Here is a 26,589-nt window from a genome sequence, read left to right as displayed (position 1 = left end):
AAATACTAGCAAGGACTGATTAGAGTCAAAACCCCATCCTAAATGCCTATGATTCCAACTCTAACCCTAACTTGAAATTCACTAAAGATAATATACTATAAACCAAGAGAAATCTGAACTCAGGGCTGGTTCAACATTAAGAAAACCATGAACATAATAGACCATATAATTAAAAACAACAAAAAAGCACATGCAGAAAAACTTTTGACAAAAGTTTCCATTCCTATTAAAAAAAAAACAAACAAACAAACAAAAAGAAACCTCTAGAAAACATAGGAATAAATGAAATATTTTTTCTTCTTTTTTATTTTTAATTTGAATAATATACGTTTTTAAAACTTTAAGTTCCAGATTCTTTCCCATCATTTCTCCCTCTCCAGCCCCACCCCTCTCTTAATTGAGAAGATAAGCAATTCAATACAAGTTATACATGAGTAGTCATGTAAAACATTTCCACAATAGTTAGGTAGTGACAGAAAACTGACTAAGAAAAAAAAAACAAACTCAAGAAAAATAAGGTTTAAAAAGTATGCTTCAATCTGTATTCTCTTTCTCTGGGGATGGATTGCATTTTTCATCATAAACCTGCAGAGTTGTCCTGGATTAGGAGAATAAGTCATGCACAGCCGATTACCTTACAAAACTGCTATTACTTTGCATATAGTACATTTCATTTTGCATCAGTTCATAGAATTGATACAATGCTGCCCATCGTTTCTTACTATATAATAGTATTCCATCACAATCACATACCACACTTTGTTCAGCCATTCCCCAAGTAATAAGCACCCCCTCAATTTTCAATTCTTTGCCCTCAGAAAAGAACTGCTATAAAAATGTATATATCTATATATGGATATTTTTCCTTTTTTTTTTTAATCTCTTTGGGAATACAGATCTAGTAGTGGTATTGCTAGGTCAAATAGTAAGCATCTCCACATCCCTTCCACCATTAGTCATTTTCCTTTTCTGTCCTATTAGCCAATCTAACAAGTATGTGGTAGTACCTCAGAATTGTTTAAATATTTATTTCTCCAATCAGTTATAAGAACATTTTGTCATATGGCTATAAACTAGCTTTGATCGCTTCATCTGAAAACTGTCCATACCTTTTGATCATTTATCAATTGGGGAATGGCTCTCATTTTTACAAATTTAACTTAATTCTCTCAATGTTTGAGAAATGAGGCTCTTATCAGAGAAACTTATTTCAGAATTTTCTTTAGTTTCTCTATTTCCCTCCATCCTATTTCTCACCCTCACTCCCTTTATGCTATTCTCTTTCCTCCTTTGACCCGATCCCTCCTCAAAAGTGTTTTGCTTTTGACTATCCCCTCCCCTAATGTACACTCCTTTCGATAACCCTCCACCCCTTTCTTTTATTCCCTTCTACTCCTACTTTCCTGTAGGATAAGACAGATTTCTAAACCCAATTGAATGTGTATGTTATTCCCTCTTTGGGCCAATTCTGATGAGAATATTGTTTTACTCACTCACTCCGCCCCCCCCCCCCTTCCACTGTAAAAGCTTTTTCTTGTCTTTTTGTGAGATAATTTACTCCATTCTATCTCTCCCTTTCCCTTTCTCCCAGTATATCCCTCTTACCCTTTAGTTTTATTTTTTAAGATATCCTTTCATATTTATATTTATATATATCTTGCCCTATGTCTATATGTACAAATGGGGTCTTTCTTGAAATAATAAGCAGTATCCATCTAAAGCCAAGATCAAATATATGAAGCAAGAATATTCATTATCACCACTTTGATTCAGTACTGTTCTAAAAATGCTAGCTATAGCAATAAGACAAGAAAATTAAATTGAAGGAATAAAAATTGAGAATGAGAAAACAAAGCAATCATTCTTTGTGGTTAATATGATGGTAATCTTAGAGAATCAACTAAAAAAATTAGTTAAAACAATGTCAACAAAATTGCAGGATATAAAATTAACCCACACAAATCATCAGTATTTCTATATATTACCACAAAAATCCAGCAGGAAGAGATAAGAGAAAAATACTTGGAAATCTACATGCAAAGACATACCTAGGGACTATAGGAAGACAATTATAAAATATCTTACACAGAAATACAAATTAATTTACTTATTCAGCGCCATACTAATCAAACCATCAAAGAATTACCTTAGAGCTAGGAAATATAAAAACAAAATTCATCTGGAAGTTTTAACAAAAGATCAAGAATATAAAGGAAATCAATGAAAAAAAAAAAAATGAAGGAAGGTAGCCAAACAGTACCAGATATTACAAAGCAATAATCATGCCAATGATCTAATACTGTCTAAGAAACAGAGGAATAGATCAATGAAATAGCTTAAGTATACAGTAGTCAAAAGGAAATAACTGGTAATTCAATGTGAGCCAAACTTTTGGGGAAGAAAACTCACTAGTTTTGTGGAAGTTTGGAAAAACCAGGCATAGGCTAACATCTGACAACAAGATAAGATCAAAATGGGTACATGATTTAGATGTAAAAGGTGACATCCTAAGTAAATTAGAAAGGTATGGGAATAAGAATGGGAATAAGGATCTGTAGATGAGGAAAGAGTTTATGAGCCAACAAAGAGACAGAAGATCAGAGGAAATAAAATGGATTAATTTTGATTATATGAAAATAAAAGATCTTTTTTTGCATAATTAAAACCAATGCAGCTAAAATTAGAAAGAAAGCAGAAAACTAAGTAAAAAATTTTACAGCACATTTCTCCCTCAAAGGGAAATGAGTGAAATTTATAAAAATAAGAGCCATTGCCCAGTTGATAAGTGACCAAAGGATATGAATAGGAAGTTTTTAGAAGAAGAAATCAAATGTATCAATAGTCACACAAAAAAATGCTTTAAATTATTATTGATTAGAGAACTGCAATAAAACAACCCTGAGATATAACCTCATAGCTATCAGATTTGGTTAATGTGACTGAAAAGGAAAATGACAAATGTTGGAAGGAAACCAGAAACTACACTAACACACACTGTTAGTAGAATTACGAACTGGTTCAAATACTCTGGAGAATAATATGGAACTTTGTCCAAAGGGTTATAGAACTGTGTATGTATGCCCTTTGACCCAACAATACCACTAGTAGATCTGTATCCTACTAAAGATTAAAGATTAAAAGAAAAGGGAAAAAGACTCATATACAAAAATATTTGTAGCTCCTCTTTTTATGATGCCAAAGAATTGAAAATTAAGGAGACATCGATCAACTGGGGAATGGCTAAACAAATTATGGTAGATGAATGTGAAAGAAAGCTACTGTGCTGAAAAAAATGATGCAAGGAATGGTTGCAGAACTTTCAGATATAAATGAAGTAAGCAGAAGGAGGAGAACACTGTACACAGTGACCTCAACATTGTATGATGATCAACTAGGAAGGATTTAAGTATGACCACAATTATCTGAGACAATTTCAAAGGATACAGGATGAAAAATGTTATCCACTCCTAGAGAGTCAAATGATAAAATGAGTGCAGACTAAAGCAGACATTAAGTTTCTTTTTCTTGGGGATTTTTTGCAAAATGACTAATAAGGAAATATGCTTTGTAGTGTTCACATGCATAATGCTTGTCTCACATTGCTTGTCTAGTCATTGGATAGAAAGCAAATATTTTATTTATCAAAAAGTAAACACTCATCTTTTCCTTAAATATCTCCAGTGATGAAAAAGCTACTACTTCCCCCAGATATCCTAGTAAACTTTTGGAAGTCATCAAACTGGGAAGAAATCCGTGCCTGCATCAAGCCCAAATCTTTTCAATTTGTACCCTGTGATCTTAGATCCTATAAAGGCACCCAGACCAAGACTAGTCCCTCTTCCTTAAAGCATTTTATATGCTGTAATGCAGCTATTGTCACCTTACATCTTCTCTTCTCTGGGTTAAGATCCCCATCTTTCAAAATGATGATGATGATGACGATAGCTAATATTTCTAGACAGCCTACTATGTCTTAGGTGTTGTGCCATATGCTTTACAAATAGGATCTCATCTGATTCTCACAACCACCTGAAAGGTACATGCTATTATCCAATCCCATTTTATAGAAAGGAAAAGTTGGGCACACAGTGGCATTTGCCATATATAGCACATGCTGATTTTTCTGCAAGTATTCATTGTGTGAACTTTCTTTAACCTCTTTCTTTTCTTGATCCCGAGTCTTTTTTCCACCCATTTTCTCAGTCTTCTAGGGCCAATGGTGCTAACAATATGCAATATTAATGACGAGATATAAAGTTTGCATAATGTGCTCCACATATTATCTCATATGACCCTCAAAAGAATCCCACGAGGCGAATCCTGAAGACTGCCATTTACTTCCTGTCAGAGAAGGGAGAGGATCGGGTTAAGTACTCGGCAGGCTGGCACAGGGGCTAGCACACTGGGCCTGGAATCAAGACCTAAGTTTAAATCCAGCCTCAGATACAGCTTAACAGGGTGACTTTCAGCAAATCACTTAATCCTGCCTCAATTTCCTTATCTGTAAAAGAACCTGGAGAAGGAAATAGCCAACCACTCCAATATCTCTGCCAAGAAAATCCCAAATGGGGTCACAGAAAATTGGACACAACTGAAAAATGGAATAGAAAAAAGGTATTGGATGAGATTTTTTTTCTACTAATTGATTTTGACCACAAGAAATTTAGTGAAGAAAATCACCACTAATGGTGACTTTGGATTTAATTGTATTTTTTTAAATCCCATTATTTGAGTAGAACATGGTTCCTCTTTTCAAGTTTGAAAATTTATCTCCACACTGTTAACCTCAACGGTTATACCCCTCATCAAGTTACAGATTTGATATAGATCACAGAAATCCAAACTCCAGGAATAAAAAGGGAAAAGAGCTGACATCAACCACTTTGCTAAGAAAGAGGGATACCTGGATGGTGCAGTGGATAGAGCACTGGTCCCACAGGCAAATGAACCCAAGTTCAAATCTGGCTTCAGGCACTTAACACTTCCTAGCTGTGTGATCCTGAACAGGTCACTTAAGTCCGTCTGCCTCATAAAGAGAAAGAGAGAAAAGGGTCACCTTCGTGCACGGTGATGCCGCAGTTGTCGCACTGGATGATCTCGTCAGCGTCCTCGCTGTTGTCTCCGAGACAGACGCAGCAAATCAGAATGTGATCCATTTTCTGGGCGCTCCAGTTCTGGCTCTTCTCAAGAATCAGCGAGTCCTAAGAAACGAAATGGTCAGAGGCTGTTTAGCACTACGATTATTAAACGGGGACAGTCTTTGTTCACAGCTGAGGTTTCCTTCCAGCCTAGAATGAAGGCCCACTTTCTCTCTTCCAAGTGCCAAGAAGGCGGAGCTGGAAGGAACATTCCAGTTCCCTTAGCCCAGAGCCCGGCACTCTGCAGACTCCACAAAGGTTTGCTGAATGGCTGAGCTCAAGTTCAACCCTCTTTTATTGATGAGGAAACTGAGCAGCAATGAAAGGAATAGGCCCATGGTCACTTAGGAAGTTCTTTCCTTTACTACTCAAAAAACACACCCAGGAAAATCCCTGGAAAGAAAAGGTAAAGATTCCTTTGGTCATCGTTAAAAACACAATTGTGTGTGTGTGTGTGTGTGTGTGTGTGTGTGTGGGTGAGAGAGAGAGAGAGAGAGAGAGAGAGGAGACAGTAATATGGAGAGGCAGACAAGAGAGAGACAAAGGACAGAGAGATAACAGAAAGGAAAAAAAAGAAACAGTGTGCTTGTTTGGAGTGAAAAAGAAATTCAGGACATGATTCTTGCTCTGCAGAAACTAAGATAGACATACACGCAGCAAAAACTCACTTCAGGGCAACATATAAGCAAGTGAACTAGCCCCAAATTACAGTTGCTGCAACAGCTCCTGTCTATCAATCCAACGTTCCTCCCAAGAAGGGGCCCCAGATTTCAAGAGGTTCAGAATAAATGAGAAGGGAGTACGGACACCATGGAGAGGAGGTCGAAGGCCCGTGCAAGAGGAAGCCCTCTGCATTTTAAATTTAAGCCATTAAGGCTTCCAAGGACAGAGTAAAAATAATATTCATTTCACTGGAACAGGCCAAATTTGGAGTTCATGAGGCTTAAGCTATTTTAAGATGTCATCTGTGTTGACTGAAAGTACATGTTTCTTTTTTAAAAATACACAAAAACTTACTAAAATGAGCCAAGCTTTCCTGACCAAATGTCTGCTGAATCTTGTGGTACATGCTACTTGGTATATCCCACAACTCTGTAAAGTCATTTCAAAGGAGTCTTTCAAAATCACTGAGTCTTTGTCCCTACTGTCCCCCTGGCCCTATCAATGTGGAGCTGGGACCCTGAGGCTCTTAGGGGGAAGGCAGGACTCAAACACAGAACCTCGCTGACAGAGAAGTCATCCCTGTGGGGCTGACAGAGTGAGCTGGCTACACCGCTGGGAGAGCCAGAAGGCTAGAAGGCTTCAGGGTGAGTTTTTACTCTGCCATGGCAACGTCTGAGCGCACCCCGACCAGGCAGGCCTTGGGCAAAGAGAACCCGTTGGCCTTCGAAGCCAAGATGGAGAAAAGGTGGGAGGCTTTCCCAACCACAGCCATCATTACAACTTGTCTTTACCTTCAAGCACTTCAGCGGACACAGAAAGGGGCCAAGGGGAGAAGTGAGGCGCTCCAACAGGCCACGATGCTCAGGGCCCCTGGGGAGGGAGGAGCGAGCCGTCCATCACTTTCCCTCCAGGATCTTTAGAACTGGGGGCTTTGTGGTCATTTTTTTCTATTCTTCCACTTTTTGTTTTCTTTTTTAAAAAAATTCCTTCTTACATAATAGAGGGGGGAGGAGGAAGAAGAGGGAGAATAATAGAGAAACGAAGGCTCGAAAACATTAATCACTGCTTCTTGAAATAAGTTACTGGGAACAGATGAGCTCAGAATTACCAGAATGAGGGTACCTTTAGTCCCAGGCCCTCACCTAACCTCCAACATTTCCAAGCTGTGTGACTCTGTGTCTTTCGCTCAACCTCTCTGCCTCGGTTTTCCTGTCTGTCAGATGAAGACGACAGCACTCAGGATCTCAGCACAGTGCCTGACCCAGCTGGTCCCATATGGGTGATCATGGACAAAATGTTTCCCTTTCCTGGGCCTGTTTCATCATCTGTAAAATGGGCGAGCACAGGAGGTATCACCTCCTCCCATTGCTGAGAGGAAGTCAAATACTTTGAGACAAGCGTGCTGTCAATGCCAAGGGCAGGAGGGGTCGCTGGCTGACGGCCACAGATGCTGCCAGTTTAGAGCCTCGGACAGCTGAACAAAATCTGGGCAATGGCTCAGCCCTGCAGCAGCATCCCATGCACGTGGTGAATCTTCAAACACACGAGAGAGACCAGGAGGTGAAAAGGGCAGCCCGGACAACCCAGGACACATTCTGACCAATCAGCAAGCAAGCCAAAACATTTATTAAGCGCCTCATATGTGCCAGGCCCTGCGGCCATACAGCTGCCGTCCTCGTCACCTAGCGGGGGCAACATGCACACCAACACAGGCAGCACCCACTCCCTTTGCACTAACAGCAAAGAAGCACAGGAGCAGTGGGGGCTTCCCAGAGAATGGGAACAGCAGGGAGATCGCCAGGTCCCCAACCAAAGGGGACATGGGAGGAGTCCAGACCAAGCCAAGATCAGAGGCCAAAGCTACAGCAAGGTTGGGGATGATTAAGAAAAGGTCTGAGATGGGAATTGAGAGATCCCAAGCCCTTGGGAGAGAGCAGGGTCAGTGGGACAGAGCAGTCAGGGAGACGGAGCAATCAGAGGCCAGAGCAGAGGGACTGAGTGGTCAGAAACGGGAGCGGTCAGAGGCTGGAGCATAAGGAGTTGGGAGAGAGCGCAAGTAGGAAAAGGGAGGCGCTGGACTCGCCCCCAAAGGGCAGGAGAGACATGCAAGGGGGGAAGATCTGGGAGGGAGGGGCTTTCTCCGGCCAGGGAAGGCATGGGTGCATTTGCAGACCATGGGAAGGGATTGGCAGAGACTGAAAATAAGTGATGGAGGGACAATTGGGGGGCAGTCTTGGAGAGGTGGCTCCTTGTACAGAGGGCCTGTCCTGGGCCAGGAGGAAGGCCTCCTCATTGTAGGAGGTGGGGCAGATGGAAGAAGAGGAAGAGAGGGAACTGGGAGGAAAGAGGGAGAAAGCCCAGAAAGGGAAGACCAAGAAGGGAGGATGAGCTCTGAAGGCCACAGGCAGATAATGAAGGTGCCATCCAGGGCGGCTGGGAGTTGGGGTCGGTTGGACAGCAAGAACAGGGAAAGGAGAGTGAGAGAAGGAAGGCAAGGCAGCAAGTAGAGACGGGGGCTTTTATAGCAATCTGGCCCAAAAAAGAAAACAGGACAAGAAATGGGCAAGCAGGAGGGCAGTAGCAAAGAATGAGGGAGAAAGGGGGAAGTTGAAGGTTTGAGAGAGAGGAAATGCTAAGAAAGCAACCTACTGAGGAGTATGGCGGGGGTGGGGGAGGGAGGAAAGGAGGGAAGGGGGGTTGTCAATTCCTCTTAACTCCCACAAACCTATTCTCCTGTTTCTCCATTTCTTTTCTTTCCTGGGGGGAAAAAAAAGCCACATTTTAGATGGGATTCCCCAGAATCCCGCACAGCCCAAGCCAGTGAGGCCTCCAAAAGGGACTCCAGTCACCGGGAAGACCAGACAGCCACCGTCAGGCCACAAGGAGATCACTCCTCCCACAAAACCGTTCCTGGGATGAAGCCTGCAGCCTGAGGCCCATTTACAGGGACTGGCCATCTCCCGTGGAAAAAAAAAAAAAGAAAATCTGCTAGATGCAAAGGATGATCTAAAATCGAGGCTCAATTTGAGAGGCCTTGGAGGACATGAGACCGATTAAAAGCATGCAACCCACTCAATCTCTAATGCTGCCACTCATTTATCACTAGGTTTTGCTTGCTATTGAGACTGGGCTTACATCTTAACTCTGACACTAAGGTTTATAAAATCCCTGGACCTCAATTTTCCCATCTGTAAAATGACAGAGCTGGACTCTAAAATGGCCTCAGAGGGTCTTCTACCTCTAGATCTAGGGTCCTTCACAATCATCAGAGCTCCTCTCAAGTGACACCCTCAGCACAAAGCCTCATCGGTTGTCCCCAATCACATATCTACTTTGTGTCCATTGGGTACCTTCTTATACACGGACACACCATTTGGAAGAACTGCTTTGTTTTCGACTCTATACCAGTTCAGAGCACACAATAGGTGCTTAATAAAACCTTGCTGACTGACTGATCTATGATACTCTGGTGATCATTTCCAGCCTTTCTCCCTTTCTCTCTTCCCCCCTCCCACCTCCTCCCCCAGTGGGCTAGGTAGAGCACATTATTTGTTCATTAGACTAACTTTTTTCAGAGGATTACAAATTCTATGCAAGAGGTCAAGTCATACATAAGGTTATATGTGTGAGTATTCAAGGGAAGAAAATCTGGGACCAATTCATACAAAATGCAATTAAAATAATCCTGTTACCCTGAAGAGGAAGGAGAAATATGCCAAGAAATGTTAAAGCCAATATTTCTTCCTCTTGGTTCCTAAGAAGATTAAATTCTCAAGAATCTGAAATAATCATACCAAAAAAAAAAAAAAAAACCTAAAAGCTATACAACCAAGCCTGACTTTTTCTCTCTACCCTAACCCTTAGCCAAAATCTGATTTTAGAATTCTTCAAGTGGGAAAAACTCTTGACCGGAAAGCAGTCACTATAAATCCCAAGCTATCACTAAAAGCTCACTGCAGGAGACCAGAAAAAACAATTCTATTGAACCTTCAAAATGGAAATTATGAATCTAAGCCCAAATGCTCACTCTGAAACAGAGAGCATCCGAGGAGGGCAGGTACCCATTTTATAGCCCATCTGATTGTACTGTACTTGAAGGCATATAAATCTTATTAAAATTGCTATCCATCTCATACTGCCCTCAGAGGAAAAAAAAAATCCCTTTAAGTAATTTCAAAATTATAAAAACTTCTATGCAACATTTCCCTACAAATAATCCTTGACGCCAGCAGCCAGCGAAGCCTGTCCCTGTAGGAAATCAGCATGACAGGTTGGACCCAAAGGGTAAGCGGGACCCAAGCAGGACCGAAGCTCCTCAACAACCAAGTCACTGTTACTGCAAGCACTTCAGACGCCCAGAAAATGAAGCTGCTAGTTGTGCCAGAGCTAGCCTGACAGCATCTTTGTAAAGCCAAGAGAGCAAAAACAGAGATCAGCAAAAGGAAGGAAGACACAAACAGGCTCTTTTGAATGAATTTGTACTTGGAGTCCCCGACTTTGAACAGGACCTGGAGAACATCCAGAGGAAATTAACTGAGGAGGTCAGCAGGAAGGTCTATAAAACATGGCTAAATGAGGAGGCCCAGAGACTTTTTAATGGTGGCAAGTGCCTCTCTAAGATAGGTGGTGAGCACCAGGCTGCTCTTTCACGTGGGAAATAACAAAAAGAAATGGCTGTGTTAAGATACAACTTGCTGATGTCGAAGCCAAGTCATTTTCTTGGGCGGTGAAGGGGTGGATCTTCTGAGGGCCGTAACATTTCTCACCGGCCCTTCTAAACCCATGCAACCTGTAAGAGAACTAAGACTTCCCAGTGCCCGATTCTTAAGCAGCAGCTCAGGGCTGGCTAGCTCTCAAAGTCTACACAGGAAACAGCAATCCCTGGTCTGCCTCCGCCCACCCCTGGGCTCAGCCTCCATCTATGTCCTACTTCCCAAGCCACCTGCTGCGAGCTCTGAGGCCATCTGCATTGGATAGGAAAGGTCAATCTGAGGAAGCCTGCCATATGTCAAGCACCTGGCCCGACAACTGGCCCCGGCTCTCCTCGCCATCCATACTCTGCACCTACAAGCATTCTCCCAAAGGTGAGGACGTTCAGAGGAGGGCAGGCTCCAGTACGTGGGACCCAATCACGTCCCCTACGTCCAAGCATTAACATCTCCATCTCCTCAGACAGTAAGAGAAGGCAGGAAGGGGCTACACACTCTCTAGGAGGGTCACCAACCACATTCAGCAAGCTGCAATTACCAGAACCAGCAAGATGTGCGTGGGTAGAGGGTGCTTCTTTGTACTTGTTTAACCCAATGTGGTGAAATGAAAGAAACAAAAGAACAAGTTTTTAGTCAAGAAGTAACTGAAAAAGCTGTGAACAGAACAGAACTTAACTACTCCAAAGTTAGTTAATGATACTATGATTAACTACTAGGAATGATAGTATTATTATTAACTTCTCTGTAGTTAAGTGGATGCTGAAAGTACATCCATATGTAGTATGATATTTAGCCCAATCTTTCTGCTGAGGAAAAAAAAAGCACAAACAGACACACACACACACGGACTAGACACGCCAAGGTACTGGAAGGACGTTTTCTTGACTGCCGCGTCTCTGGGCCCAATTCACAACCCTAACTTTCAGAAGAAGGATTTCCCGTCATAGAACTGGGCCACATGTCCCTTTGGTAACCATACTCAGGAAGGCAAGGTTTGGTATTGGCATTTCTCTGCTGCAACAACTAAGCCACAAGGCACCTAAATGCAAGGACCACCTGTCAGCCATCTAGTGCTTTAAGGACATGGTCTTAAGTTTATGGAAACCTGAGCTTAAGATCAGCTGCACCATTTAGTCCAGGAAGTAAGTGCTCTAAAAGAGAGGGGAATTCACATTTTAAATAAAGTTAAACAGATTGAAAACAAGAGAGATTGGGGAGGAGGAGGGAGTTGTAAAGGGAAGGGTCATTGATCTATTGAGTCTGCTTTAAAACAGTCCCTGGAGAGGGTTTAAAGGGGGACCTATGAGGAAAGAGCCTCCTTAAGCGCCATGCCAAGCACTTTGACAAAAGGATGTCTCTGGTCCTCGGGACCCCCGGAAGGCAGGGGCCCCTAAGCACAGGCCATCCTGCTGGAGCCCAGGAGCAAGGAGGGGTTGGGGGCAGGGAGCCAGTGCTGCAGCTTTCCGGGGCCCTGGGGCTGGAGCCCCGCTCGAGTTGTCCAGGCGACCAGTCCCCCCGACAGACAGAAAGATAGCACAGAAATCGGGATGCTCTACCTCATTGCTCTTGCTCTGAGAAAGGGTCAGGCTATCATTGGTGAGTTCCTCATCGTCGGCGCTGTTCCTGCTGAGGGCCTGGCCCTTCCTCTTCTTCCCCGGCCCGTCGCTGGCGGGGCTGCTGTGGTCCTCGTCGTTCTCGTCGTCGTCGCTGCAGCTGCCGTCGTCCTCGTCATCCTCATTGTCACCGTCGCTGCCCTCCCGGTGTGAGGAGGCCTTGCCCTTCCTGCGCGCGGCGGCCGGCCGCCAGTCGTTGTCATCTTCACTGTCATAGTCGTCCATGTCGTTCAGCTCCTCCATGGACACGAAGTCGAGGAGGGGCCGGTTCCTGCGCAGGTTCCACTTCTTGGGCTCACTGGCCTGCTCCTCAGGGGCCGCGGGGGGCCCGGAAGCTTTCTCCTTCTCCTTTCTCTTGCGGGGCTTGTCTTCCCCCTCCTCCTCCTTCTTCTCAGCCTTCCCCGGGGCCTTCTCGGCCCCGAGCGTGTCCTCCCCCGCAGCGCTCTTCAGCGTCTCCGCCTCGACTTTGGTTTCTTCAGCGAGCTCTTCCTCCAGGACATTTTCCTCCGAGTCGCTACAGGACCCTTCGCCACTGTCCTTCGAAGGATCTTCGCTTCCATTCCCACTCCCTTCAGAATCTGTTGAAAATATGAGAAAAAAAAAACCACACATATGTATATACATACACACACACACAACGCGGACACAAATGAAGCCGCCAAAATGGGGGAAACACCCAGCAGAATGGTAGACACATTTTTAAGTTAAAAAAAAAAGAAATGGCCCACACCCCCAACCTGGTCACAACCTGCAGGAGAACGCCGGCCTCGGGGCAGCCGCTGTGCCCTGGCAAACAAAAAGCAGGTGCCAAGCTCTTCGAGCCTTCCACATGGACAGTGTCAAGGGCAGCGCCCTACCAGAAAATGTCACCAAGGAGCTTTCCAAAAGCTTGTGAGGTTTTTGCAGCTCACTGCGAGACACTGCTCTGCCTTTTTAATTAATGAAATAGCCACAGAGAACAGACAGGAGAAAGAACCTACAAAGCGCATTTCTGAACGTCTCTCTCTCTCTCGCACACACAAATACACATTCTGTCTCTCTCTCCCGACAGCCAGCTGGCAATCAGGCCCTAGCCCCCAGAGCGCCTCAGATTCACCCCCAGCCCCCAGCTCAGACTGGGAGTCCAGCCCTGCCACAGAGGCCCCGTGAGCTAGAGGTTACCTTACTGATGACACTCCTGTCCATTTCCTTCAGGGCTACTAAGCAGCTAACATCCAAGCAAAACAGCTGGGGAACGGAGAGGCGTCCTCGGATGATCTCCCCACAACAGAGTCTCCGGGCCCACAAGATGCCATCTCCAGCAGAAAGTTCACCCCCGGGAACCAATCTTCGGGTCTCAGACCTCTTCCCCAAGCTGAGGTGGGGCCCCTCAGCCCCAGCCCCATCCATCATACCCCCCAGAATCGGCACTCCGCCACCAAGCCTCGGGAAGCCAAGAGCACCTCCCAACAGCATGAGGAGGGCCTGGCCTGGGGTTCTGGAAAGGGACACCCTGAATTAGCAAATGGCCTTACATCATGGCCCCTGCAAAGCTGGGGCATAAAGGCAGTTCTCAGGGGTCCTGCCTGCTCCTAACCATCCATTGTATTCACTGGTCAGGTGCTTGCAAGCAGCCCAGTCACAGACAGGAACCCTTTTTTCCTTTGGAAAATCTGAAAATTAGGAATCAGAAGACTGGGGTGTAGACCTGGTTCGGCCTCCACCTTACCGGGCGACTCAAGCAGTCACTGACCCACTGGGGGCCTTAGGCTCCTCATCTGTGAAGAAAAAATACAAACCCTCAACACAAGGATCTCCAGGGACTTCTTTGGAGTGCTGGGGGCAAGATTTCCCTTTGGCTCCTGAACAAAGAAGAATGCAAATCCCACAAGGAACAGGGAGCCAGGAGCAGCCAAACCGCTAGCCTGTGGCTCCGGCTCCTGGCACAGATCCTGCAGGGCAGCTGCATTCCCCACCCCGGCCCACAAGAACAGGCTCCACTGACGACAAGTCCCAGGAGGCCGAGTCGCCACGGCCCACTCACCACACGTCACCCACGCGTCGCCCACGGCTGGCCGGCAGACGCTCACTGGAGGCAAGGGGCATCCAAGATGACCCAGAGCCTTCTACGATCAGGGCCGGGTAGCACAGAGATCCTCGGCCAGCCCCGTCGAGCCCAGCAGCTGCAAACCTGCTACAAAACAGGCAGATTCCGGAAGCTGGCCAGCTGTGCTCTAGCCTTCCAACCTCTCCCCCGCCAAAGTCAGCCTCAAGCACAAACCAGGCTGTCAATCTCCAGTCACCCCCAAAAGAGAAAAGGGGCAATATTTTGGTCTTTTTTTGGGGGGAAAGGGGAATTTAAGTGTGGCAGAGTCGCACCAAGCCACCACTGCCTAGCGCCAGGACAGAGTCAAAACACCCGGTGCTGACTCAAGACACAGTGGAGGCCCGTGAGTGTCCCCTCCATAGCCCCTACTTTCCCTGCCTTTGTGGCGTCAAAACAGATTGTTCTCATCTGCCCATTCCACCAGAAGAAATCTTTCCAAGCTTGGGGTAGATTCCCCCCTCACCCACCACAGGGTCGAGACCTCTCAGTTATCCTCCACCTGGTTTAGCCCATCTGCCGAAACAGTTTATCGGGAGGTGGCTGCTGTGCAAGCTATGGCTTCTTGGAGCCAAGGGTGAGAGCTAGCTGGATTAGGGGAACCCCAAAGGTGAAAAGCAGCCTTGAAAGGCAGCCCTTACCCCAGTCTTCCCTGAACACACCCTTATGAATGGAAGCCTTGAATGCTTTCAGGCCACACCTCTAGAAATACTGTAAAACTCACCAGCAGCAACAAATCCAACTCCCAGAGCTTATGCTATTTCAGAAAAATTACATTCTAAGCTACTTTCATTGAAGAGGTCAAACAACAGCCAGAGCTTTGACTCTGACTCTCACTACCCACTGTCTTCCGGGCACAAGTTTTACCTTTAGTGGGAGGCAGGACTCCTCAGAGATGAGGGGGAAAGAAGCGTCCCCACTTAAGCGGCCCCTCACAAAGGAACATCCCAACAGTGAGCTTCAGACAGACGCGCGGTCCTTAGTTACATAACCACCATCTTGGGATTAGCAGGGCAATCTTGCAGTTCTTAAGTTCTGAGTTTTTCTTTGCTTTGGCTTAGCTTTTGTTGCTAATGTCTAGTAATTTTTAAATGACAAACTGTTAAATAATGACTAATCGGGTTTGCTAATTGGTTAATAAAAGGGCTTCAAATGGTTTTGAGTAGGTGAAAGTTCCTATGTGGCTATGACTCTTCTATGGGCAGATTCCCTTCGTTAGCAGCCCACTCCACTGCCCTGTGAGTTTCCAAATTACATGTTCCAATTACAGGGATGAGGACACCACTCAACAACCTACTCTAATACTGGCAAAGAAGTTGTTTTGGTGAAAATAAAACAATACCCCTTATGATAGGAGTAGGCAGGGCAGAAAAGGAGCTAAAATTTTCACCAAACAGAAACTCTAGAAGACAGAGGTCAGTTCTCTAAGGTCCCAAGCTGTTCCATATACAACCATCAAGTCCAAAGGAACAGAGGAAATGTGGGTACATGTAGCCATTTGTTTTCCATGAGTCTATGTTTGCAGAGAACAAAGAAAACATGTTCCTATCACTGCCGACTCTAAGAAGATGTGAATGTGATTATGGTCATCAATTCTGAAATTCAGAGACTCAGGGGCTGTGAGCTCCCTGCCTTTCAAGGCCCAAAAGAAAAATAACAATAACTTGGACCTCTTGGCTCACTCCTCCAAATAAGTGGAGTCAAGTGAGTAAGTCTAGGATAAGTAAATGAAAATAAGAATAATGTATCTAAAAGAAAATGTCTTTGAAACCACAATGAAAATCCCTAGTTTCATTTAAATAAGAATTGATTTTCTCAGTCATGAGTATCTCTCCCCAAAACTGCTATTTCTATATCACATACAAAAAGTTAAGCAATCAGTCCACTATCATCAGGGACTCTTTTAAGGTGCTGAATAACAACAATAACAACACTACTAGCAAATGGTAAATGTATTGATATATTTATACATAGTAACTAGTATTCTAGTGATAGCTAGTATGTATATAAGTAGCTTCAAGGTTCACAACACACTTTATATGTTACTTCATTTCATCCCTTCAATAACCTGAGAGAAAGGTGCTATTATTAGCCCCTCTTTTTATACATGAGGAGACTGGGATGGGCAGAGGTACAGTGACTTGCCTTTGGTACCACAGCTAAGCAAGAAGCAGAGGCCAGACTCAAGTCTTCCTAACTCCAGGCCCTGAGCTCAATCTACCGACTCACTGAGCTGTCTCTGGATCCCTCCTCCCGCTCCCCCATGTTCAACGGCACTCTGACCCTGCCCCTTTCTAGAACCCCACCAAAAGCTAATTGGCCCCACCCTGGACACTCCACTGAGACTCCACTGAGACTCCCCATCGGAAGACCGCTTCTGACATAACACAGCCTTCTCGGCTGCCTTTCAACACCACCTCCACAGCATCAGGTCCCCACGGCTTGGCCTGGATCCCTAGGCCCAGCCTTCCCTCCCCAGCTGCCCTGCTCGGAGCACAGCCCCTCTTCCCCCACACCACCAAATCCTTTCGTGCTTTCTCTGCTTCTTCTTCCGACCGTCTCCAGCCCTATCCTCCTAAGGAAAGCCTAGCCCCCTTTTTTTCCCTTCCAGTGAATTAAGCCTCCCAGACTTTTCCCATTATGGAAAGACCAGGTGAGCTCATCAGGTAACTGTCTACACCCGGCAACTGTTGGCTGTCTGTCTTGTCTCCCACCCACAGCAGGGAGGGGCATGGGCCCTGGCACTAAAGTGAGCAGGGTCCCAGGTCCTCAAATTATTTTATGGGCAAATAAATGCCCCAGAGGAGTGTGGGCCCTGAGTCAAGCTTCTCCACGTCAGGGGCTTTCCCCACATACATGCAGCCAGCCTTCTCCTTCTGGCCCACCACAGTTTTCTCATGGTTCTCTGAGCCTCCTTTACTTTGCTGCTGACGACTGATCAGGATGATGGTGATGTGGATGACAGCAGCATTTTTGCATCCCTACTGCGTGCCTGGCACTGGGCTAAGCACTCGATAAGCAGGCCTTCCCTGGATCCTCACAAGCCTCTCTGGGCAACATTAGGCCAGCACGATACAAATATGTATCTGCAAACTTGCCAGACTTTGTGTTTTTGTATTTTTAAACTTTACTCACAAAACTGGGCAGAAATGGATTTTATATTTTCTTGATTCGTCATTAGGACGGTAAGTCATTTATCCAGAAGTGAGTGATCCATAAAAACGAAATGAATAATCTAATCTGCTGACTTTCTGTACAAATTTTAAGAAGCCCATAGTTCCCTAAGACATCTTTAGGGGTAGGATTTTAAATAGCATGAAAGTCATGGATTATGATTGACTTAAGTTCCAGGCACTGTGGATGCAATGGCACAAAATGGTCTCTGCCCCCCAGGGGCTCACACAGCTCCAGGAAAGTAGCAGGTATTCAATAAATGCTTCGGTCTGAACATGCATCCAGAATCCACTACAATCTGGGTACAAAATAATCCCAGAGGAGTGCTGGCACTTGGTGGGCAAGTGGGAAGGTCACGTTAAGGGGGCCCTGTGCTAAGCCTGGAAGAATCCAAGGATGACATGAGCAAAAGGGACAAGGCAGAGCCCCACAGCCCAGGGGACGGCCTGGAAGCATGCCAGAAAGGAAGGTCATGAAGGGCCTGATCTCAGAAGCCAGAGGGAGCCACTGGAGCGCTGCTGCTTAGAGACCTTGTGAGACCTGTGGTTTGGGAGGGGCACCTGGGCAGCCCCAGGATGGAACACAAATTGAAGGGGGTGGGAGAGGAGGAGACACAAACTCTCACACTGAGTTACGGCCTTGACCGAGAGGAGGCAGCCTGAGTGGATGAAGGAGACGGAGAACAAACAAGCCTCAGAGCTGGCTGAAGGGTGAGGAAGCAGCAGGGCCCACTGAAGCGCCCTCTGAGCCGGGAAGTCTGGCTGATCAGAGGGACAGAAACACACTGAAGGGAAAACCAGGAAAGTGGAAGGTTCAGCGAGGGGGGGGGGGGGGGGGGGGGGAGGAGAGGGGAGGGAAGGGCACTTTCTGGTTTGGGGCCACTGAGAGTCTGAGGCGCTCACAGGCCAGCAAGGGAGATGTCCAGTGCGTCGTCCATGTGGAACCAGAATCTGAAAGAAGATGATGGGAGGCAGCCTGGATCGGAGCACGCTGCACAGAAAACAGTGGGATCAGAGAAAAATGTGGGAGCAAAAAGGAGCCAAGTAGGAAAAAGTACAAGGGGAAGGGGGCAGGTGGAGGGAGTGTTAGGAAGGCCAGAGGATGAGGGAAGCACAGCAGGACCTGAGCGGTCAAAAGGAGGGGGTCCTGTGCCTCAGGCCGAAGAACAAAGGAGACTACCAAAGGGCCCCACACTGGGGGAGATGGTGGGGGAGGATGAGGGGGCCGGAGAAGCGGGCCCCAAGCAGGGAGCTGGCCCACGAGTCTGGTCATGAAGGATCCCATCATGGGATGGGAGCTTAAAGAGCGGGGGCATCGCTTAGAGTCTCCTCAGTGCATTACAAAGCTGCTTGTGTCAGAGTACGCTTTCTACAGGACGCATGTACGCGTGCATGTGTGTGATGTCCCAGGACCTGCATGTCTGTTACACCCTCCTCACAGGATTGTGCGTGTACATGTGTGTGATTGCATGTGGGGGTTCATGTGTAGCTGTCTGTTATACCTACATCTCACAGGACTGCACGTGAGAACACATCGCGTCTCTCTGGGCAACATTAGGCACATGGGTGTGATGTCCCAGGACCTACATGTCTGTTACACCCTCCTCACAGGATTGTGCGTGTACATATGTGTGACTGCATGTGGGGGTTCATGTGTAGCTGTCTGTTATACCTACATCTCACAGGATTGTACATGAGAACACATCGCGTCTCTCTGGCCAACATTAGGCACATGGGTGTGATGTCCCAGGACCTACATGTCTGTTACACACACCTCCCACAGGATCAGTGTGTGCACATGTGACTGCATGTGAGAATTCACAGCTGTCTGTGACACACCCCACAGGACTGTGTGTACATGTGTGTGATTGCATGTGGGGGTTCATGTGTAGCTGTCTGTTATACCTACATCTCACAGGACTGCACGTGAGAACACATCGCGTCTCTCTGGGCAACATTAGGCACATGGGTGTGATGTCCCAGGACCTACATGTCTGTTACACCCTCCTCACAGGATTGTGCGTGTACATATGTGTGACTGCATGTGGGGGTTCATGTGTAGCTGTCTGTTATACCTACATCTCACAGGACTGTACATGAGAACACATCGCGTCTCTCTGGGCAACATTAGGCACATGGGTGTGATGTCCCAGGACCTACATGTCTGTTATACCCCCCTCACGGGATTGTGCGTGTACATGTGACTGCATGTGAGGGTTCACAGCTGTCTGTGACACGCCCCACAGGACTGTGTGTACATGTGTGTGATTGCATGTGGGGGTTCATGTGTAGCTGTCTGTTATACCTACATCTCACAGGACTGCACGTGAGAACACATCGCATCTCTCTGGGCAACATTAGGCACATGGGTGTGATGTCCCAGGACCTACATGTCTTTTACACACCCCCCCCCCACAGGATCAGTGTGTGCACATGTGACTGCATGTGAGAATTCACAGCTGTCTGTGACACGCCCACAGGATTGTGCGTGTACATGTGTGTGATTGCATGTGGGGGTTCATGTGTAGCTGTCTGTTATACCTACATCTCACAGGACTGCACGTGAGAACACATCGCGTCTCTCTGGGCAACATTAGGCACATGGGTGTGATGTCCCAGGACCTACATGCTTGTTACACACACATCCCCACGGATTATGTCCATGTACGTGACTGCCCCGGACTCACGTCACAGCCCACAGGCTTGTGTGCACGTGTGACTGCATTGAGGATTCACATCTATCTGTTACACACACATCCCACAGGCTTGTGTCCACGCACCACTGCCCCTGGACTCGGCCACATCCCACAGAATTGCGTGTGCACACACATGTGAAGCCCCCCCAGGTGTGCACACGCAGGAGTCTGTTACACACATATGGGGCGGGGCTGGGGGCACCCTCCCTGGCCTCCCTCCACTAGGCTCCAGAACAAGCGCAGGGGGAGCCACACCTCCTCCCACCCCCTCTATCCCCCAGAATCCGCCTTCTCTGCCCGCAGTCACCCTGACGCCTCCCAGGTGACCAGCGGTCCGTCGGACCCGAGCAGAGGACAAAGGAGATGCCCAGTGCGGCCCGAGCCCACATCTGCCAGAGCACGAGGGGTCTCCCCCGCCCACTGTCCATAACGCGGCAGCCCGCCCCGCCCCCACAACCAGGGACGACGCACCTTGGGGGAGAAACAGCGCACCTTGGGGAAGGGACGGCGCACCTGGCGGAGGCCGTGCTCCCTCGGCCCGGGGTTACCTGAAGCATCGCCCACTTTAAAGTCGCTGTCATCGGAGCTGTCATAGTCGAGCGCCTCAAGCAGGGACGCGGCCAGGGGCTTCACAGGCCTTCGCTTCGAACTGCGATCCACTGCAAGGGAGAAACAGAGGGGGCGTCACGGAGGAAGGCGAGCATGAGACGCCGGGCCCCGCCCCCGCCCCACCCCCTCCCGCACTTACTAGGGCCGGCAGCCGGGGCGCGGGGCCGGGGGGCACGTGGGGGGGCGGCGGCGGCGCCGGAGGAGGCGGCGGAGGCCCGGCCCTGGCGGCCCGGCCGTCCCCACGCGCGGCCCACTCCGGGCCGCCCCGCGCCGCGCCCCCGCCCGCCGCAGCGCGCGCCCGTCTCCGCAGCCCGGGGAGCACGCCCGCAGGAGGCCCACGAGGGCTCGGGCCCGCACAGACAACCGCACACAAAGGGCCGCTCGACCGGCCGGACGCGGTACGGGAGGCCCACAAAAGGAACGGCGGCGGCGGTGGCGGCGGCGGCGACTACGGGGAACCGGGCGCGAGCCGGGAGGGGGCGGGACTGGAGGAGCGGGGCAGGGGAGGAGAGTGCGCCTGCGCCGAGGGAGGGGCCGGCGGGTAGAAGAGGAGTGCGCTTGCGCTGGAGGCGGGACCAATGAGAGGACGTGAATGCGCCGGCGCCGTGGGCGGAGTTAAAAGAGGGGACGGAAAAAAAGAAAGGAGCCGAAGAGACAAGGAGAGAGGCGCTGAGCCAAACTATACCAGGGGCCGCAGTGCTCCTGTGCTTGGGGCGGGGCCACAGAGAAGCCTGGAGAAACAGGGCTAGCAGAGAGGGGAGGAGCCAGAGGAATGGGCGGGAGGGCGCCTGCGTGGGAGAAGCGCTAGGCTGGGCTTGGAAGCGAGGGAGGAGCAGAGGGAAGGAGCTGGAGGGGAGGGCGGGTCGGGAGCGCTCTCCCTTTGCTCCTGCCTTTGTTCTGCCTTGTTGGCTCGGGTGCCCCGCGTCTGTCCCCCCGGGGTTGGGCCTGCGAGACCCCTCGAAGCCGCTGAAGAGGGAGAAACAGGCCTGGGCTTTCGAGAACTACAAAGAAAACACAAAGAATGGGCGCGCGGGCTTCTCACCTCCAGCCTTTGTCTAGGCCTGGTTGTCCCCACTTCCAACCCCCCCTCCCCCGTACCCCAGCAGCCCGCACAAATATCTGAGCTTTGGGGGATGCCCAGGATGATCGTGGCACGACTCAGCAGGGGAGGGGACCAAAGCTTGGGCAGCCCCGGGCCGAGGGGTTTCCGGGGCCGGCCATGCTCCTGCCGCCCTCCCCGGGGCCCTCTCCTGAGCCTGATTCAGCAGAAGCACACCAGGTCTGAGCTCCTGGATGCTGGAGCCGCCTTTGGGGGATGCACAGCCTGAGGCAGCTCCCCCCATTCTAGGGACTAACTGGAATCACTAGACAGAGTCAGAACCGGCACTGGAAATGGCCCCGGGCTCAGACAGACGCGAGCTGTGGGACCCTTTTCTAGACCCCTAAGAAACTTGCAGAATCCTTGAGGTATGCTCCCTAGGAGCTCCTCAGGGCCGGGGGTGCAGCTGAGGAGGGAACCTAGGCCGAGGGCAGTGGGAAGGAGTAGGCATCTAAATGGCGCCGCCTGTGTGCCCGGCACTGGGCCAAGGGCTTTTTACAGGTATCTCAAGGTAGGGGCTGCCCCATTTCTGACTGGCCTCGGGATCATAAACCTGCTTTGAATTTGGGGCTTCCTATGCCCAGCCTGGGGCCATGGACAAGCACAGGAACTGTGGAGCTTTGGAGCTCTCCAACAAGAGACCAAAAGCTCAGGCTGAGCTTGGCGCGGGAAGCAGCAGCAGATCCCCAGCCTGGGCCACTCCAGAGATCCTTGAGGAGATCCCCAGCCCTTATTACTCAGAGAAAGGAGCAGCTGAAGTTCAATTCCATTATAAACGTTAAGCGCCTAGTGCCATGTGTCAGGTACTGTGCTAAGCAGTGCAGATACAAAAAGAAAAAGAAAAAAAGACAGTTCCTGCCCTCAAGGAGCTGACAGTCTAAAGACCACAATGGAGCTGAAAAAGGAAGGGTCCTAAAAGCACAGGACAAGAACTCAGCCGGAGAAAACTATACCCTGGAGTTCTGTGGACCTCAACCAGCTGATGAGCCTGAGCTGCCAAGAAAAGCCAAAATAGCTCATCCAGAAGTGCCTAGGGCCTGGCCTCAAACTATAGTCCCAACTGAGAAGTGAGGCCAGAAGCCAGGACATAAACAAAAAACAAACAAACAAAAACCCTCTTCTGACATGGCCATTATGCAAACAGAGACATCCAAGACACAAACCCAAAAGAAGAAAATGGCCCCAAAACATCTTCAAGCAAAGCCTCAAGGAAGAACACAGCTGCCACACAAAATCAGTTCCCATTTTGGGAAGGAGAGTCAAGTTTTAAGAAAAAGGTTAAAAAATGATTTTGTAAACTAAATGAAAACACTAGGAGAAATTCTTGGAAAACAGATAAGAACTACAGAGGAAACAATGGAAAGAAAATTCATTAAGCCCAAGAAATATGAAACCCTATCAGATGTTCTGACATAGCTACAGTGGTCCTGGCCAAGGACATCACTTCTGTCTGCCTCAGTTTGCATAATAATACTTGCTACTTCCTAAGGTTGCTGTGAAGATCAAATGCCACAATATTTGTAAAGCACTTGGCAGTGTGCCTGGCATATAGGTGCCTAATAAATTCTTGTTTCCTGTTTTCCTGGGAAAATGTAATAATTCTAGTAGAAATTAATAATTCCATGACAAAAAAAAAGTAAAAAACTGGAGGAAAGGGAAAAAAATGCAAGGGCTCACCTAAAAAAACAGCACGTGGAGAAAAACAAATTTTTTTTTCTAAATCAACAATGACCAATGAAGAACTAGCCAGCCATAATCAAAATAGAACATCATCTAGCAAAAAATGTGTCTGATTTCTCGGGACCAGCGGGCTAAGTAGAAATAGCAGGAAGTCTTGGTGGTCTCCTAAAAGAAAGTCCAAATTGAAAAATTCCCAGGAAAATTGTGACCCAAATTTAAAGCTTCCAAATTAAAGGGAAAAAAATACCAGGGGCAGCCATGATAACAAGTTAAGTATTTTTTTATTATAGCTTTTTATTGACAGAACATATGCATGGATAATTTTTCAATAATGACTCTTCCAATCACTTCTGTTCCAACATTTCCCTTCCTTCCCTCCACCTCCTCCCCTAGATGGCAGGCAGTCTCAAACATGTTAAAGTATATCTTAAGTACAATATATGTGCACATATTTATATAGTTCTCTTGTTGCACAAGAAAAATCGAATTTAGAAAGGTTAAAAATAACCTGGAAAGAAAAACAAGAATGCAAGCAGTCCACATTCATTTCCCAAAAACAAGTTAAGTATTGAGGAGCCAGTTAGGATCCCACAAGATTTGGAACCACCTCTTTAAAGAAGAGATTAAAATACAGTATTCCAAAAGGCAAAAAGTAGTCTTAACTAAGAATAAGTTTAATGGCAAAATTTATTATAATTCTACAGAGGAAAAATAGGCCTTGAATGAGATAAAGGATTTCCAAGAATTCCTGATGAAATGACCAAAAATAAGTAGGAACTTAAAACTACAAACATAGAAAGCTGGGTAGGAGCAGTAGAATACAGACAGAAATTTGGGTGCATACATAAATTGCATTCATCAGGGAAACAGGAAGGAATGGAGAGTTGAGGGGAAAGAAAGAAGGTAGATGCTGAGAGGGATTAGTAATAAGCAAAACAGACTTTAAGAAAGGTAGGTCATAAAGAAAAGAGTTTAAAAGAAAGGATGAGAACCTGTATTTAAGCAAAGGAAGGGCAAGGGAGCAGAAGTGGTAGAAAAATGTTTAAGCAAATAGGATAGAGTGTGTGGCGGGGAGAATGTAATTAGTGATCATGAATGTGAATGGGATGAATTCACCCATAAAAAGGAAGAGACAAGCAGAATGAATTAGAAAACAGACTCTAACTGTGTTTTTAACATATTTGAAACTTTAAGATTCATATAGAGTTAAAATAAGGAGCTGGAGCAAAATCTATTATATTTCATATGAAGTGGAAAAGGTATTGTTATCAGTCATGATCTAATGTAAGGTAATAGCAACAACATATCTATAACATAAGCAAGGAAATTTCTTTTGAAAGGTACCATAGACAATGAACTAATTAACACTAAACATATTGACTGACAATCTAAATGCTGAAAGGAGAAGGTAAATGACTTGCAGAGAGAAAATATTAAAACTATAATTTTAAAAGCTCTCAATTTGCCCCTTTCAGATCTAGTGAAGTCTAACTAAAATATAGACAAGAAAAGTCAAAAACGTAAATCAAATTTTAGAAAAGTTTGATATGACAGACTGTTGATGATCATTGGATGGGAAGAGAAAGAAATGTGTCTATATGTGTGTGTGTGTGTGTGTGTGTGTGTGTGTGTGTGTATGTGTATGTGTATGCACATATATATCCTCACAGCTGTTCATGACATCATTACAAAAATTGACACATGTAAGAGCATAAAGATATCTCAAAGAAATGTAGAAAATCAGAAATATTAAACACATTATTTACCAATCACAAATCATATTCAACAAAGAGCTTCTGAAGAAATTATTTAAAAAGTTAATTGAAGTAGAACACAAAGTTTTGTAAGAGTGAATGTTGAAAATTATCCACGTATGTATTTTGAAAATAAAAAGCTTTAATTAAGAAAAATAGAAATAGAGAAAACACCAAAAGAGTATCTTATTTTCTGATGATTATTATTGTATTTATAATTTAAGAGAATTAACTAGTGAGAAATATGACCAAAAACAATCTATCAATAAAAGGGAATGAGCTGGTAAAAAAAAAAAAAGTAATTGAAGAGTAAATAACTTTATCCTAAAGAATTGATGTCAATGCAAAAATTATGAAAATGATAACTTCACTGAATATAATGTTATGTCTCTATGTACAAAAATATAGCAGTTCTTTTTGTGGTGGCTAAAAATTAGAAATTGAGAGTATGTCCATAATTGGAGGGTGGCTAAACAAGTTGTGGTATGTGATGTGATGGGATATTATTGTGTTATAAGAAATAACAAACAGGATAATTTCAGAAATACCTGGAAAGACTTTACATGAACAGATGCAAAATGAAGTGAGTAGAATCAAGTGAATGTTGTATACAGTAACAACAATTTGTATAATGATGAATTGTGAATGATTTAGCTATTTTCAGCAATATAGCACTCCACAACAAGCCTGAAGGACTCTTGGTGAAAAATATTGTCCACCTCTAGAGAAAGAACTGATTTTTGTCTGAATGCAAACTGAAGTGTTCTTTATTTTTCTTTCTTTCTCCTTTTGTTTTTGCTCGTCTTCTTGTACAAAATGACTAACATGCAAATGTTTTACATTTGTTATACATGCACATATATAGCCTATCAGATTGCTTACTGAGGAGGGAGCAGGAGAGGGAAAAAGGTTTAGAATTTGAAACTCAAAACTTTTTTTAAAAAATGTTTAAAATTGTTTTAATATGTAATTTAAGAAAAATAAAATACTATTTTAAAAATGTCATGGTGAGATAATGCCATATTTTGGGCAGGATAAGAGTCAAAGTACTTCTTAAAGGAAATATACACCTCTAGTTTTTTTCTAAAAGAGAAAAAAAAGCTCAATAAGTTGGAAGTGCAACTATTTTTTAAATCAACACTTTTTTTTAATCACTAAAACAAATTCTGAAAATCAAAGAATATACAAAATAAATTTAAAAAAACAGGAAATCCACTGAATAAAATAAATAAAAGAAGAAACTTTTTAATAATAGATGAATCATTAGCTGATTTGATTTTAAAAAGACGTTAAATGACCAGTACCTAAGGTGAATCCTCACCTTCTATATCTTCTAAATTAGTAACCTCTTTTTGAATATATGTCTCAGGTC

General features: G+C 46.0%; 1 protein-coding gene across 1 annotated transcript in view; it reads right to left on the bottom strand.

Annotated features, from left to right (window-relative positions):
• The window catches only part of PHF14 (PHD finger protein 14), a 139,223-nt gene extending 118,318 nt beyond the window's left edge, over nt 1–20,905 (bottom strand). The window contains exons 1-4 of the mRNA XM_051961680.1: nt 20,824–20,905; nt 20,624–20,734; nt 12,067–12,701; nt 5,057–5,201 (exon numbers count right to left, since the gene is read on the bottom strand). Of these exons, the coding sequence (XP_051817640.1) occupies nt 5,057–5,201; nt 12,067–12,701; nt 20,624–20,734; nt 20,824 (892 nt within the window). The 5' untranslated portion in view covers nt 20,825–20,905. The remainder of the gene's footprint in view (nt 1–5,056; nt 5,202–12,066; nt 12,702–20,623; nt 20,735–20,823) is intronic.
• Nucleotides 20,906–26,589: the final 5,684 nt, after the last annotated feature.

This window comes from Antechinus flavipes, chromosome 5, assembly GCF_016432865.1.
Source record: "Antechinus flavipes isolate AdamAnt ecotype Samford, QLD, Australia chromosome 5, AdamAnt_v2, whole genome shotgun sequence".
NCBI lineage: Eukaryota > Metazoa > Chordata > Mammalia > Dasyuromorphia > Dasyuridae > Antechinus > Antechinus flavipes.
Note: the sequence above shows the minus strand (reverse complement) of the source record. Positions and strands in the feature narration are given on the sequence as shown.